Genomic DNA, 16,738 nt, shown 5'->3' with positions numbered 1-16,738 from the left:
GCCCCGGGGGAGGGATGCACAGCGGCGACGGACGGGCGGCGACGGAGGTGCAGCGAGAGCCGCGTCACGGCGCGCAGCCCCGTCACCGCCCTCAGCGCCATCGCCGCCCCCCACACCGCACCGCACCGCCCCGCTCCCGCCGCCGCGCGGTGCCGAGGGGCGCGGCCTCCCCTCCTCCCGCCGCCTCTCGCGAGGCCTCCGCCGCCGCCCGGCCCACGTCACCGCGGAGCAGACGGGGACAACATGGCGGAGCGGCGGCGGCACAGGAAGCGGATCCAGGTAGCCGAGCCTCCCCCCCATCCACCCTCCCACCCCTCCCTCCTTCCCGGCGCTTTGTCCCCCCCCCCCCCCCACACCGGCCTGTCGCTCCCTTCTCCCGTCGGGGCCGCCGGGTGCCGCCGGGCCGGCTCGGGGCTTCCCCCGTCCCGCGGCCTCCCCGCCTCGGCTCGGGCTGCGCGGCCGGGCCGTGCCCGCGGGCGGTTCCGCTCGGCGCTGCCGGCTGGAGCCGCGCGGGAGCCGGGCGCGTTACGAGGGCGGCCCCGCGATCGGCGCGGCCGTTAGCAGGGCGGCCGTTAGCAGGATCGGCGCCGACCCGAAGGAAACGATGCGGCGGGGAAAGGAAAGTTATTCTTTGCAGAGCGCTGAGGGGAGGCTTGGCCGGCCTCGGGCCGCGTTAAGATGCGGAGGCGACGCCGCGGTGCCGTCCCCGCAGGGCGGGACGGAGCTGCCGCTCCTGAAGCGTGCGGTGCAGGTGCTGCTGCGCCGACGGCATCGGTTCCTATAACAACCGTCAGTGCCCTCTGTTGTTAACCCCACACTCGGCGGTGTTTGTTCAGGGTTTATTGCTGTGCCGTAAGCAGAGATAATGTTTGTGATAGCAATTGTAGCGCCGCCCGGCAGACACAAACTCCGTACCTCGTCGCCGTGCCCGCCGCCATCCGCGCTCTCCTCCTGTCCTCTCCTCCCATCCTTCCGTCTGCTTCCCTCTCCCCATGGATGCACGGATGTGGCACTACAGCAGTGCTTCCTTTTTGCGCTTTAATTCAGATTTCTGTGAGGGAAAAGCAGGGGGTAATTAATCAGAATCTTGTAATCTTGTTGAACCTTACCTATCACAGGTGTTAGGCATCGGAGCTATCATTTCAGAGCCGTCGCAGACCCCCGTTACCACACACAGCATCCATCAAAACTAGCCGAATGTGCTCAAATGCCACGTGTGACACCCCGGGCTCTGGGCTTAGCACAAGCTTACTCCCAGCCTGTGAGCAATAGATTTGTTAGTAATTGCATCCGTGTCTAGGTTAACGTGGTTTTAGATTGTGGCCTGAAGATGCGATATAATTATAACAATAAATGTCTGTTGCTTCTTGGTAGTTTCCCAGTGTATGTCAACAACAGTGGGGAGGCCAAACAATGAACAAAGAAGGCCATTGAATGCCCAGAGGGTGTTCTTAATTGGGCAGAGTGAATAAAGCAATATGTATTTTTCTGGCTTAGTTTTCTTTCTAACCTTTTTAAGCTTTCTTGCCGCGGTCCCTGTGTAATTAACGTGTTTCAGGATAGCTCTGCGAGGTTTTTCTTTCAAAAGGGAGAATGAGGCGTTTGTTTGTAGGTGTCCCAAGTGCTTGAGAAGTGAGTGCTTATCTTAGAGAGATCCGTGCCCCCTACTAATGAGACTGCTTGCTGTACTCTATGCAGGTCTGGCTTATGAGTGCCCCAGTGTCATTAAGTGGAGCTGTATGCCCTGAAAAGAGTGAGATTTTAACAGAAAACAATGTTTATAGCTGTGGGAAGGGTTGATGGTGTAGAGTTCAGTTACAACTGCTGTGTGCCCAGAAATGGGCTTCTGAATAACTTCATGTCCTTCATCACAATAGAGATGATGATAGGTCAGTGAGGTGTGGAAAAGTCTCAGTAAAATAGTTCAGAATTCTTTCAAGCCTGCTTTATGTGTTTCCCATCGGAAGTGGTATCAGGAAGGATTTGTTATGAAAATGCATTCTGTAAAACAAAATACGTTGCCTAATCTGTATTGCATAGCTTAGTCTCTCCCTGTGGCAACAAGGTAAACGTTACAGAAGTCACAGAGATCTTAACTTCAGAAGTCAGAATGAAGACATCTTACAGGTAAAGTTTCCAGTGTCACTGCTGACAGCAATTTATCTGCAATTAACACAGACAGGTGGTGGAGAAGTGAGTGTGTTCAGACAAATGCCCCTCGAAAGAAGCAGGGTGTCTTTGAACGCCTTTTACTCCAGTAACCCAATAAAAGCTATTTCATCTCCTGGGAAAAGCAGTCAGTCCCACAGTCCTCGCTTAAACACAGCGTCTTTACTCAGTTTCTTTGGCAGGTTGGTAACTTGTGGCACTTTGGCAGGTTTGCAGTTTGATTGTTAAGTAGGCATTAAGTTTTAATTACGTTGGCCAGATTCCATTGTGCATGGTTTTATTCTGCCCGTGTGGGGCTGTGTTTGCGCTGCGATTAATAGCACTTGTGTAGCATCTTATGCCCTGCCCTCTGCTCTAGAAATGTTAATGTGTATAAATACCGCTTTTATAAATAGAGGAAACAGTGCTTAAGGCCGTGATTTGGCAAATGTCCCAACTGCAAATTGATGTCTGGATTCATGCTTTGAGATTCTCCTGCTGATGGACAGATAGAAATCAGGATGAACAGCCCTGCCCTGCTGGTTTGGCTCTGCTGGAAGGAAGGAAGGTGTGCAACGGCTGCATTGCTGCTTCCTGCGGGTTCAGGTTTTGTGTACAAATGTAAGGGATCTTCTGAGGTGACAGTGCACCAGTCCAGTAACACAAATTGCATTGCAACTGGCCCGTTGTTTTTTTTAATCATAAATTCTGGTAGAGTCCCAAGAGTCTGATGCACCCGGCACCTTCTGAGATGCTGACGTCTGAGTCCTCGGCCCAGCAGAACAGCTTGTCCCTGAGCAGTGGGGAAGTGCTGGCATTGCCATCCATGAGTTAGAAGTGATCTGTTCCGAGAGGTGCCTGGTTTGATGGCCGTCCCCCAGATCTCTTTCTTACTTGCAGAGGGTGATGCAGGGGGACCTTTTCTCCTCAGGGTTGGATTCGCTTTCCTAAGATGGTTAAAATGGTGATAGCTCCTTACTGGAGTTCACCCAAGCATTCCAGCCAGTGGGAATTCACTGCAGCTACTGCAGTGTAAGTTAGGTGTTAAGAAAAGTCTGGAAAATGTCTGTGCAGATTTGGATCTCAGCGCTTACTGATGAGTTAAGACTCAATGCCTTCTAGTCTGCGTGCATTTCATACGTGGTGCTGGCTGTGTACCAAATGAATGTAGACTGCAGAAATCTTGCATGAAAAACAAGGTTCTGAAAACCAAGGTTCACAGATTTAGGAGCAAGGGAAAGTAATTAAACACTTGTTTCTCCGAAATCAAAGAATTTTCACATCCCCTTTAAAAGAAAAAAGCATAAATCCTTGTAATTTTTGTCTGCACGTGAAGTAACTTGTCCTGTTAGGGATGATCATCATTTACTCTGTTCTGGTTTTCCAGAAACCTTGTTTCTATTGCGGAAAGAAATCCTCTGGTCTTGGGTTGTGCCTGTGATGCAGAGCAGGAAAAAAATGAGTGAAATTTCAAACCACAGTTGTGTCTTTTGGCCTTCACTGAATGGTGCCAGGAGAACCTGAATAAGTCATACTCGGGTAGAGATGAAAGGAAGAAAGAAGCTCTTGCCTACAGTGGTTTTCATAGCTCAGTTCAGATGTTCTGATTTTTAGTGTACACAGGCCTCTTTTGTTTCAGTCCCAATTAGAGGTTTAATTAAGTTGGGAGCTACAGCTGTGTATTGAAGGCTGTTCAGAAGGCGCTGTGGTATGCTTTGATTTGGGAGATAATGGGAAAAAGTGAATGTGATTAGTGCTTCCCATTCACTTTGAAAATCTCCGACCTGCTTTATGGATTCCGATAGGACACAGTTTTGATAGGAATGCTTGAGGGTTACTCTTAGAAATGCCTCAATATTTCAGTGCAGTTAGTAGTAAGTGGGCAGGCTGAGCACTGCTCCTCCCGCCTTCCTGTAGCTGAAATTCTTCTGTCTGGCTAGATAAGAAATTGCTTTGGTTTTATTTTTAATGGCATTCTTCCAGAATGTGTAAATTATCAGGGATCTCAACTTCCCATGCATTTTTCAGTGCATAAAATTAAACTGGATGCAAGGGTCTAAAATAAAACCTCGTGCTGAAGTATTTGGAAACATTGCAGTGTCCTATTTTTCACTTACTGGAAAATGATGGTGGAATATTAACTGAGAGGACCTTTCACAGCATTCTGTAAATACATTGCTTGAAATGTTTCTTGAGTCTTTCTGTCTTTCCAATAAAAGCAAACTTGAAATACCAGAAAGTTTTCATACGCTTTTTAAGACCATCTCATCTATTTTAAAGCTTTATAATTTATTTCAGACTGCCCCCTGCTTAATCCACATAATCCTTTTCTAAGTGCATGGGAAGGTTAGGTAGCCTGGCGGTGGTTGGCTGCTGCCACATTTGAACGTAAAACTCAGTTGAAGTGCATTGCTCAAAACATGTGCTTGGGATACTGACATCTCCAGCGTGTCTGCTGAATTCTTTATGGTGGAATGCAGTCGTCTTTGCTGTCTTTCATCTCCATAATATTGTAATGGAACCACAGCCATACAAATAAAGGGCTGAAATTAAGGTGACAAGTGGAGATGGGATTGCAGGGAAAGCTTTCTCAGAACAAGCTTGGTTCAGCTCGGGCAATATCTCTCACAGGAGAGTGGATTTGCTTGGATTATTGTGGAACTATCCCACAGAAAAGGACAAAGCAAAAGATAGTAAGGAGCAATAAAAAACTGCTGGTGCCATTCGCTGCCTGCACAGTGCATCTCATGGCGGAGCAGAATCATAAATATTTGAAGAAGAAAAAAAAGTGCAGTGTTAGCAGAGGAATTAAGTGGTGTGAATGCCTTCAGCTTCTCTGGCTGTTTTACAAGCTAGGAAGAATAACGTTTGCCTTGTGAATCGTTGCTGTAAGAGTAACGAGCTGGTAGGAACTATTAGAAAAGCTTTATTCTGAAATGCAGATGCTGCATTTAGTCTTCAGTATCCATGGCACCTTGCAGTGCTCTGGGCACTAAGCATGGCACACACTCATTCATTTTCTTTAAGTGTCCGGGAATTTATTTTGTTGCTATTAAATCAGATCTGGTCTAGGACTAAAATTGGTAAGGTAATGGGTGAGTTACAGTGACTGGTACAGCTGTATCATACACAGAGACATCAAACCACTGTACCTCAGTTATGTACATATATGCACTGCCAGGTGGTGGATGATCACAGAATGGCCTGGCTTGAAAAGGACCACAGTGATCATCTGGTTCCAACCCCCTGCTATGTGCAGGTCGCCAACCAGCAGACCGGGCTGCCCAGAGCCACATCCAGCCTTACCTTGAATGCCTCCAGGGATGGGGCATCCACAACCTCCTTGGGCAACCTGTTCCAGTGCATCACCACCCTTTGTGTGAAAAACTTCCTCCTAATATCCAACCTAAATCTTCCATGGGCTGTCTGGTGTTTCATACAGACTTGTAAAATCACAGAGAAAGGACAAAGTGCATCTGGATGGAGGCTGTTAGGATCACCTGGGTGGGTTTTACACTGTTTTTTCTGAGTTTGAAATAGTAGTCTCAGATGTAACAAACCACAGAGTGCTTTTGGTAGTTTGGAGGTCTGTTAAACCTGTGCTATGTCCTTGCAAAAAGATAGGAAAGGCAGGGATCTCTGTGAGAGGGTCATTAATTAACCAGTTGACTTTGAAAGTTAGCTGTGCAAACTGTTGAAAATTAACAGCTCTCACTGTCTGAAGTTTTTATTTTGGTGTAGTAGCATCTGCTTGACTTTGCATTTCCATTTCACAGGGCTTCTTTTTCTTAAAGTGCATGTTTGGAAGTTCCATGTGCTTCCAGCCATGCTGGATAGGGCTGTTCCTAGCACCTCGGTTCACAGAGTCTCCTCGATGCTGCTCTGAAGTTTGTCATTCTGTAGTCATGCAGTGGCACTGAAAACTTCTGCAGAAATGTTTCTACTTCTTTTCAACATGGTTTCCCCTCCTCCTTCACACGAAAATTGAGCTGCTCTGTGTTCTGTCGATATGCCTGCATTGCTGTCATTTCATACATACTAATTCCTCTCTGTTGGTTTCCTTTGCTCTCAGTTTCACCGCTGTTTTCATCCAGCCTTGAAAGCAGCTTCCCATTTGCCAGGTGCCCAGTCCGTGCCTCTCAGTCCCTCCTGTAATGTGCCCTTTCTCCTGCTGCTAAATGAGTTCATAGTCATCACCTCTGGATCATTGCCATAAGATAATGAAGCTGCTGCCATTTCTGATTTTTGAGCCCAAAATGAGTGTTTTCTGCATGTTTAAACCTGTATTAATTTTGCACCTTTACTGTTGCAGGAGGTGGGTGAGCCATTCAAAGAGGAGAAGGCTGTTGCTAAATACTTACGGTTCAACTGCCCGACAAAATCCACCAACATGATGGGCCACCGAGTGGATTACTTTATTGGTAGGGTTACTTTTAACCAGAGAATGGTACTGCTTCTGCTAACATTGTACTGGGGAGGAGGGATTTTGTTTTCATTATTAGTGCTTTATCTCGTAAGTCTTGGTCTTACAGTATGGAAAACTTAGCTAGACATTCGATAGCTGTAAAATTAATCAGATCTGAAATAAACGCAATTAACTTTACTACCTGGTTTAGAAGCAGGTAGTTGTCAAGTACTTCAGAACAGTACCCACTTGTTTATCTTAAAAATGGAGAGGGTACCAAACATCACTGGGATAGACTGACTGGCGTGGTGTGGTTCAAGGAATGTAGATGATGATAACACAGATGTTTAATGTTTGGGGATTTTTTTCCACTTTTTCCTCTAGCCTCGAAAGCTGTGGATTGCCTCCTGGATTCCAAGTGGGCAAAGGCCAAAAAAGGAGAGGAAGCTTTATTTACAACTCGAGAGTCTGTAGTTGATTACTGCAACAGGTATGACCTAATTCATCAATTTTAATAATGAGTATAGTTGTCAAGATGTCTAAGTTACTTAGAACCACTTTTGCTTAGGCTGCTTTGATGAAAGGAATTCACACACCGTAAGACGTTTGTGTTACTACGTAAAAATAAAGATTGTATTCTTATTACTACGTTTGAGGGTGTAAGATGAGAAATAGACACAACTTAGTTTCATTATCTTTGTTCCCAGAACTCTCTCATGCTTTCATTAAGCTGTTTGGTGCAGCAAGTTCCTAAATTGTGAAGTTATTTTAAGTAGGTAGGATCAGAATTCTCACATCTCCTCCCTCTGTCTGCCACGATGGCAAAAGCAGAACTTTGAGGTTCTTGTTATGCCTCTCATGTGGTATGTCTATTGCTTAGAGTACTCAGTATGCTTTGTTTAGATGAGCAGCATATTCTGACTTCTGCCCTTTTTTGGGGCTGCATCTTACTCTTGAAGAGCTTTGCAAAAGCCGCTTAGAAATTAAGATTATGGCTAATACTTACTGTTCTTGGGACCTCTTTTACATAGCCATTCAGCAAGGTGAGATTCTGCCCTCAATTCTAGGGCTGAGGCAGAGCTGGTTCAGTGAACTTTAATCCCTGTGCTACTTTTTCAAGAAAATGTAGTAAAATACAACATTATATTAATGCAAGCAGAAAAATAAGTCTTCCTTTCAAGAATCTTTGGACTGAGGTAAGTGCCTGTACATTTGTTCTTTGATTTCTGAAGCCTCAGGTGAGACAGAGTTGGCTAAGTCCTTCAGGCCCAGCAGTGTAATGAATGCCTACATAGTGTGCAAATGAATGAATTTGAAAAAGCGTAAAATGAATTTGACTCTCTGCTTTTTGCCACCAGTGCAAAAAGATCACTTGGTGCACTGATGATCCGCTGGGCACCGCACCATGGCTGCAGCTCGTTTTCTCTTGCAGACTCCTAAATCACTGATAATGATAAGACCACCTTTGGCCATCAAAACTGCTCTCAGGGTTTTGAATGTTAGCCCTGTAGTTCCTCCAGGATAAGGTTGTTTAGGCACTTATTCATATTAAAAGCAAGTACCTTAACTCTCTTGGTGTAGCTATTGCAATTGTTTTGCCTGTCCTGTCCAACAGAAAACAAGGATGAGATCCTGCTCCCTCATCCTGTGTCAACTGCACTGAATAGTTCCATATTTAAAACACTTTACTGTCTGAATTCATTATACTCCTCTAGTGCATAAGGTCTCCCAGTGCACTTAACGTATTGATCTTAGTTCAGGAAGTTTTCCCATGCAGGGATTTGGCATTGGCAAACTACAGCAATAATGCTGCATTCAGCAGATCTAAAGAGAGCCAAGAGGTTGTGAAAGAGCTGCCCTGAAGGCCATACCTGTGGGCTGCACAGTGCCTGAGCCAACCTAAGCATACAGCTGTGAAGAAAACAGTTGCTCCCAAGAAAGTGATTTCCTGCTGCTAGAAACTACATGAACAGTTGTCTGAAGAAAGGTTTCTTTTTTCTGTTGTTGGATTTTTTTTTTTCTTTTTAAATATACCTGTGTCCTGGTTTTGTCTGGGATAGAGATTGTAGTAGCTGGTATGGTGCTGTGTTTTGGATTTAAGATGAGAATTATGCTGATAACACCCTGATGTTTTAGTTGTTGCAGAGCAGTGCTGCACAGAACCAAGGACTTGTCAGATCCTCATGCTGCCCTACCAGTGAGGAGCTGGGGGTGCACAAGGAGCTGGGAGGTGACACAGCCAGCACAGCTGACCCAAACTGGCCAAAGGGATGTTCTATACACACAGCATCATGCTGAATGATAAAGCTGGGGGAGTTGCCACTGCTCAGGGCAGTCAGTTTACCTAATTTAACAAGCAGTCCAGCATAAAGACTTGATCTGCAGAAGAGATGAAAGAAACCAAGTACAAACCAAATGAGTCTGATGTATAGGGCCAGGCTTTCTGAGGTGAATTGGCCCTTGGATTTCGTATGTCACTGTTTGCCCTCAGTCTGAAGAGCAGTGTTCTGCTCTTCCTGCATGGAATTTGGGTACGGTCCTTTTGCGGACATTTCTTGTTGGTGACAACTTCAAGACTGCCAAGTGCCACCTCCTTTGGCCCAGCCAGCTGAGTATGTTCATGCTGTAAGGTATGTCTGTAGCTGACATGACTGGAATGCTTGCACAGGTGCCACAGTTCCAATGATACTTTTATTCAACCTGCATCTCTTACCAAGACCTGTATGTCCACTTCCTTATTTTTGCAATGAAATACACTGACCTGCACTTGCAAATAAACATTGGATTAATGGGAAAGCTAATTAAATTGGCCTGATGGCTTTCTCCTTCCTACACCCCTACATCTCATGTATTCTTTTATATCTGTTCAAAATGCAGCCACAGAAGAGTATGGGTTTTATTAAGTTTTGAACAGGTGAAAAACAGAGCCAAGCAAGAGATGAGACGTGGTGGTTCACAATGGTGATCGCTGTCATTCAGTTATGCTTTACAAGATTATTTTTGATAGGTAATCTAGACTGGTATCTAATAACGTGGTTGCATGTGAGCATGATTATTCCAGCCACACTTAAATATGTCATTTAACCTTTTTCACTTTAAGACTCCTGAAAAAACAGTTCTTTCATCGAGCGTTAAAAGTGATGAAAATGAAACCTGACAAGGATACAAAGAAAGAAAAGGAAAAAGGAAAGGCTGAGAGTGGGAAAGAAGAAGAGAAGAAAAGCAAGAAGGAAAGCAGCAAAGATGAAAAAACTAAGAAGGAGAAAGAAAAGAAAAAGGATGGTGAAAAAGAAGAGTGTAAGAAGGTAAGTGAGATCTTTGAGAAAAGAGACAAACCTGTCAACAGAGAATACAGTGAGTGATGTGAAGATTACATGGGCTTAAAAATTCAGTTGGTTGTTCCAAAGTATGAGATGCTTTTTTTTTTCTTTGTCTTAGTCTTTAAAATACATCTTTTTACAATTTGGAGTTCTAGTTCTGATTCAGATCAAAGCAGACACTTCATTTGTGTCTCTGTGTACCTCATCATCTTGTAACTTGGGCTGAGTTAATAAAAACTGTTTCTGTTCAGCTTCGGTGGGCACGGATGCTTTGTGCAAGAGTACTGCAGCATAGATTGACATGTGTGTATGTGACCTAACATCTCAAAGCAGTGCAGCTGCACACATAAAACAAAAGAGCATTTTTGCCATGTTTGGTGGTGAGAAAGTTTGGGATGTGATACTTGGTGCTTGTGAATAGTTCTGTAGTAGTGGGCCGTGTTGGTGTAAGGGAGATCCATTTGTAATCTACACAGTGCTTAGACTTCACAGAGCTCTCCTTTACTTTCTTTACAGTTGACACTCGGTGAAGAGGGGTGTGTTTTGTTATGTGTTCAGTGGTTGAATCCAGCAAGAGTTGGTAGGATAGCCTCAGAAGTTAGTCCAGCTCCAACAGTCTGAAGTGAGGTAATGGTACACAATTAAAGGCGTAGTCTGCCTACACAAAGGTCTGGATCTCAGAAGAAAGTTACATGGCCAATAAGGGAATTATAAACAAAACAAACTTGCTGACAGCCTAAACAAAGAAGCCAGTATAAGATATGAGATACCTTAAAATGCTGATACTGGAAGTTATGAACTCCTCCAGTTCCCTGCTATCTGAAGTATTACATTATTAAATGTTAATTTTTAATCATTAATTATCAAACTGATATTTTAGTAGCTGATGTAAGCCAGTGGATACTAACTTAGAGGGCAAAAATTAGTTTATTTCTAGCAAAGAGAAAAGAGACAGGAGGTAGGGAAGAGAGAAGCACAAGACATGAAAGGAACTGAGGAAGGCAGAGAATAAAATGGCAGAAACTGATTCTGAAAGATGCCCATGTGGTAAATGTGGCACCAAGCTACCAAATAATTGCAAGAGAGTTGGTGGTCTCTACACAGACTGTTTATGTCAGTGGAGCTTTGATATGCATTTGAACACACAATGCAATCCTGGGGTTATAGTCTTGTCCTTAGATACTATGTAAAATAAAATTTCTCTGTCCTTGCAGTATTCCTTTATCTTTGGCTACCCAGGAGAACAGGAGGAAATAAAACATCTTTAGTTAAGATCACATTTGATATATATTTATATGTATTTAAATTTGTGAAAAGTTATCAGATTCAATATATTCAAATACTAGAAGTTAAGACCCTGTGTGTGCTTTTTACGTATAGTTTGTGTCTGTCCTCAGGATGAGACCCCAGGCACACCAAAAAAAAAGGAAACTAAGAGGAAATTTAAGCTTGAGCCACACGAAGACCAAGTTTTCTTGGATGGAAATGAGGTAAGATTTATGGGTACTTCCTAAATTTAATGTCAGTGTATTATTGTCAGATAATTTACTGGAATTCCACAGTCTCTCTCTTGTCCTGTTGAAGGAAGAAATAATAGTGTGATGGCTGATCTTGCAATATCAAATTTTAGATTAGATGTCTAATAGAAAACATAATTCCCAGTGGTTTATGTTTTTGGCCGTGAAGTGACACAGAATATTAAATACTTTTAGTCACATCACTCTGAAAGTCTTACTGCCTTTTCTTAGGTGACCTTTGGTAGTTTGCATCAACTCCTCTGAGGGCTCCTGCTTACTGGTTCTTGGCTGCTTCTTTGAATTGTAACTGTGAAAACAGTTCAGTTGAAGAATAAAAATAAAATTAATTGAAAACACTACCAGGAAGCATCTTTCCTAAGGCTGAACAACGCTGGTTCAGATGGAGCCAGAATCCTCATGCAAACATTTGGTATTGAGTATTGCAGCTGTAGACATTCAGATGAGCATGCTGTGGCAGAGGGTACAAATGTATGTAGTTGAGGGCAGCAGATGGGACTTGAGCTGAATTGAGCACTTCAGCTTGATGCTTTGTTCCATACATTGTCTTGTTTGGTTGTTTTTGTTGTTGTTGGTTTTCTATTTTTTTTCCTCTTAAAGGAAGCTCTTCAAAGCAATTAATTTTTTTATTTGGCAGATGAGAAATGTTTTTATTTTTACAAAACTTTCTGTGCTTCATGCTGAGCAATACTGATGCAAATTGGAAAAACAAACAAAAATACAAGAAAAATCACCTTGATTCATTAATACTCTGAATCTTGCATTTCCTCGTCAGTTTTACTGTAGGAATGTTCACATCACCTTAAATTAACCTGGCTAATAACTTATTTCATGAAGTAATTCTTCAACAGCTGCATTTTGAAACTTCTCACGTTTTTCTTAACCAGCCCAGAAATGCATTCCCTCCCAGCAGGAGCCCTTCCCTTCCAGCCACTGCACTGCACAGTACTTTGGCTCCCGCCCTCAGGCTCAGATTGTGATCAGTACATACCGAGGCAATCAGTATAGGCATGCAGGCATGCAGCCCCATGGCTGGCTCTTCTGGCAGCTTTCTCATTGACACACACCTGTTTCAAATGCTATTCAAATGCAAAGCTTCTTATGGCACAGTACCCCTTGTCTTCCTTTGGTTCTGACTGAAGAGCAGTTGGTTCAGTGCAAAGCAGAGTAGGGTGGCACTAAGAATTTGAGTGAGGGGGGAAAAAAAAATCCTGTATCAGAGAGCTTTTTTTTCAAGTGTTAAACATTATTTCTGTTGTAGGTGTATGTGTGGATCTATGACCCTGTTCACTTTAAAACGTTTGCCATGGGACTTGTACTTGGTAAGTAAGAGCAGACATTAGCCAGCGCACCACAAATGCAGGCATGTCACCAAGCAGGAGCATCTCTCCTTGGAGAAATTTATCTTCTTCCTGGACAAAACTTCTTTTGTTCTGTTTTAGCATGATTTGACAGCAGTCACATTTGATCTTGGGATGGAGGGAGGACAGTTGCAAATAAAGTAAAAAATACAGAAGATGACACAGCTGAAGTTTGCATTAGAAAATGTCTGATTTTGCACAAGGTTGCAAGCTGTTCGTTTCAGTTACTTTAAACTGTAAGTCGCCCCATAGGCAACTGTTGTGGATTATATACAAATGTGAATCTATTAAAGCCATTAGTGAGGTCACAGCTGGTGGTGCTGCTAGTCCAGCACCCTGACCTGTACCTGTTAGCTTTTCACAGCAGAGGACCAGAAGTGTCACCTCCTGGGGCTGCATTCAGCTCTCTGATCAGTTGGTGGTGCCCGAGGACTGCACCCAGCTCACTGCCTGCTTCCTGCTGGGCAGGTTACGGGCAGCTCCCTGCTCGCCTTTTTGCCCTTTGCCTTTTCAGAAGTGTTCTCTCTGGTGATCAAGAACTTGCTGCATGTGGTATTATCCTAGGTGTCTGCCTACCCATAATGAAAGCAGCAGTGGGACTAGAAAAGGCTTCAGTCAAGGCGTAAAACAGTATTATCTAACTCATATGTTGCTAAGCCAGTACCTTGAATAAATGGTAAGCCTGGAACCTTCATATATGTGTCAGGAAGAACTAATTATGTTTCTCATACTTTTCTTTTTATCTTTCTATTTAGTGATTGCTGTTATAGCTGCAACTCTGTTTCCACTTTGGCCAGCAGAAATGCGTGTTGGTGTATATTACCTCAGCGTAGGTGCAGGCTGTTTTGTAGCCAGTATTCTCCTTCTTGCTGTTGGTAAGTGTCAGTAGCCTTCATTTCCTCAGTAGGAATCTAGAAGAAGCAGAAACGTACCATGCATTAACACATGCTTATCTCTCCATTACATCTGATTAATTTGTTGATAGCAACAACTAGACTGATTCTGTGTCTGTATTTCCCAGGTGGCCACTGGGTGTCAGAGTTGTGCCACAGAAGGAAAGAAACCTCCAGTTCGTGTCACCTATTTGTGTTTCCTGTATAGCAGAGATTTTACTTCCTCAGTTTAAAACCAAACAAAAAAAGAAACCAAGAAGCCCATGCAAAACCAAAGCCAGAGCATAAAAACAGATTCTGGAGTAGGAATGATATAACCAGGGTTTGAAAGCATTAAGAGCTAAATCATAGCTGATACATGATTATTGAGGGCAGGGGGAAGGGCTTGGTAACAAAAGTGAGAGACTTTTCCCAAAGCTTGTTGCTGCTGTGGCTTTGTGTGGGTGTTAGCATGACTTGCACAGACATCGTTGTATGTTTTGAATGCTACAATAACAAATCTTCGAATTGTTTTAATACAGCTCGCTGCATCCTCTTCCTTATTATCTGGCTCATCACCGGAGGAAGGCATCACTTTTGGTTCCTGCCAAACCTTACAGCAGATGTGGGATTCATTGACTCCTTCAGGCCCCTGTACACACACGAATACAAAGGACCAAAAGCAGACTTAAAGAAAGAGGAAAAATCAGAATCCAAAAAGCAGCAAAAATATGACAGTGAGGAGAAATCAGATAGTGAGAAGAAGGAAGAAGAAGAAGGGAAAACAGAAGCAACGAGGAACTCGGGAACGGAAGGCTCAGGAGGAGAGCGGCATTCAGACACAGACAGTGACAGGCGTGAAGATGACAGGTCCCAGCACAGTAGTGGAAATGGAAACGACTTTGAAATGATCACAAAAGAGGAACTTGAACAGCAAACAGATGAAGGAGATTGTGAAGAGGAAGAGGAAGATGACACCGAAAGTCGGCCTGCACACGAGAAGTCATAACTCGCTGTGCCTGTGGGACTAAGTATGTGCAGATGGTTGGATTTTCTTTGTTGGCTGATCACCAAAACATAGACCATACAGTAGCATCTTTGTTTGCTGAAATATACATGTTACCAAACAGTTTTATATCTAGTTCCTTCATTTTTTAACCATTAACTTGATTACTTGGTACTATGTTAATCATTAATATACATTTACAGAAGTTTTATCAACCTGACAAGTTTTCTATTGATTAATAGATTGCCCAGATCGTCCTCAAACACTGAAAACCACAGCTTTCTGGTACTTGCATAACTGGTCAATTAGTTCTGCTTCTCAAACTTCCTTTTGTAAAACAGGTAAAAGTTCAATGACCAAATCTCAGATTATTCCTAGTTCTACTCATTTGATAGCTAGTTAGATAAAGCCCTTCTTAGCCCACAGCTTTCTTGATATGTTTCTTGATTTCCTTTTCAAAGATTGTGAAAACTTCCATAAAGAAAAGTAGTTTTAGCAGAAGTATTTTGCTGAAAATATAAAAGCTGGTAGTGCTGAATTTGGCTGCAGTGTTCTCTGTTTCTCCAGACTGTGTGCCAGCAACTTAGGAAATCCAAACTGTTTTTGTACATCTGGTTCAGAGAAAGATGTCATCTCCAGCAGGTGAAGGAAGCAGCACGGTTTGGAAGTAATGGCTGTTTTCTTTCTCCTGCTCCATCATAATTAAAAAAAATGTATTCTGTACATAATTTACAAATAAAGCAAACCATTTACTTTATCTGCTACTTATTATTTAGAGATTTGATCCAGCATTCAGTTTGTATTAATAAAGCCATTTTGTGGTGTGTCTATCAGAGAAAATGCAAGTCAAGAGGACCTCACAGAATATTTGTGTATGATCAGTAGCTGTTCCACAAGAGCTTTAGTTTTGTGCCAACATTCCATGTATTTGAGTATGAGTAAATTGATCCTTATTAAATGAAAGCAAACAACATAGCTGTATGTATGCCTTAATGTTAAAACTTTCTATTTTCTGGAACTGGAATACTTTTTAAACAGAAGAGACGGGAGAGTATTCGCTTGTTCAGAAATATAGATAATCAAAGCTAATATGAAGTGACGATAAATAACTTGTTTATAAATATCTTGAAGTAGTTTGTGCAGTTTCTCTTCTGCATTCCTTATTTGTTGGATATTTGGAGGATATGCTGTATGTTTTGGTTAACTAAACATTTAAGAAGTTAAAACTTGGCATCATTCCTCTAGATCACTTACGCCGAAGCTGTAGATTTCCTCCTTTCCTGAACTAACTCACAGAAGATAAGGGTAACCTTATCTTAGTTTTACTAACTCAGCACTTCTTTTCAGTCCTAAATTGCTTCCCCTTCCTTCCAGCATTAGCATTTTAAATGAAGATACCTATTTTTGTGCAAATGCATTTTAACGGGTAGATAGATAGCTCATGGACACGGTGTCACTTGTTCCTTAAATCGAGATACTTGATCTATAAGATAAGATAAATTGGACCACTTCTTAAATGAATATAACATAAAAATTAAAGGGCCCGTTATAGAAATAGTTTGACTTCTGGACACTTGTATGTTAGAACTAATTAAAATAACTAACGAAGTCCTGTCAGCGCCTTCATTACCTTACTGAGATTAACGTTGTGTGATGGTAAAGGTCTCAGCTAACAGCCGTTTCACTCATTTCAGCAGCTATTTTAAGATGCTCTTTATGCTTTGCTCATGCAGGTGCTAGTTTTCTTTGTGCTTGCATTTTGCATCCTTACATCTAGAGCTGAGAACAGAACTGCAGCCCTTTCTGTGCAAGAATCTTCAGCTGGCTGCCTCTGATTTTCAGTACATCTGACCTTATGAGCAACTCTTACTGCAGTCTGCTAGCTAACTTACTCTTTACCATACAAGAGCAGAATTATAAAGTCTGTTTTCTACTGAAGACATCCCTGCAGTTCATTTTGTTGGATTCCTGCTGTTGCCAGCAGGAGCTGAAATGAGTTTGGCTGATCTCCTGCATGTGTATCTTTCAGAAGGTGTTTGCACTTAGTGCTTTGGAGAGCACTGCTATGCACTGAATGCTGCAGAACAGTGA

The 16,738-nt window shown here is 42.9% G+C and overlaps 1 protein-coding gene across 2 annotated transcripts; it reads left to right on the top strand.

Moving 5' to 3' along the window:
* Window positions 1–94: 94 nt before the first annotated feature.
* SEC62 (SEC62 preprotein translocation factor) lies at window positions 95–15,770 on the top strand. Of its 2 annotated transcripts, XM_085232914.1 has the most exons (8): window positions 95–279; window positions 6,461–6,569; window positions 6,938–7,043; window positions 9,654–9,858; window positions 11,271–11,363; window positions 12,670–12,730; window positions 13,525–13,644; window positions 14,184–15,770. In XM_085232914.1, the coding sequence occupies exons 1-8, from the start codon at window positions 244–246 to the stop codon at window positions 14,648–14,650; spliced, it is 1,197 nt and encodes a 398-aa protein (XP_085089040.1). In that variant the 5' UTR covers window positions 95–243; the 3' UTR covers window positions 14,651–15,770. The 2 variants fall into 2 exon arrangements, with proteins under 2 accessions (XP_085089040.1, XP_085089041.1); XM_085232915.1 differs by lacking the exons at window positions 95–279; window positions 6,461–6,569; window positions 6,938–7,043 and adding an exon at window positions 9,194–9,560.
* Window positions 15,771–16,738: the final 968 nt, after the last annotated feature.

Source organism: Meleagris gallopavo, chromosome 11 (genome assembly GCF_905368555.1).
Source record: "Meleagris gallopavo chromosome 11, MGAL_WU_HG_1.1, whole genome shotgun sequence".
In the NCBI taxonomy this organism is placed as follows: domain Eukaryota; kingdom Metazoa; phylum Chordata; class Aves; order Galliformes; family Phasianidae; genus Meleagris; species Meleagris gallopavo.
The sequence above is the reverse complement of the archived record's forward strand: the minus strand, read 5'-3'. Positions and strand labels throughout refer to the sequence as shown.

Coding starts and splice junctions, on each gene's coding strand:
- SEC62 (XM_085232914.1), top strand. CDS start 244: ATGGCGGAGCGGCGGCGGCACAGGAAGCGGATCCAG. Junction 7,044..9,653: donor GTAGTTGATTACTGCAACAG/GTATGACCTAAT, acceptor TTTCACTTTAAG/ACTCCTGAAAAAACAGTTCT. Junction 11,364..12,669: donor TTTTCTTGGATGGAAATGAG/GTAAGATTTATG, acceptor TTTCTGTTGTAG/GTGTATGTGTGGATCTATGA.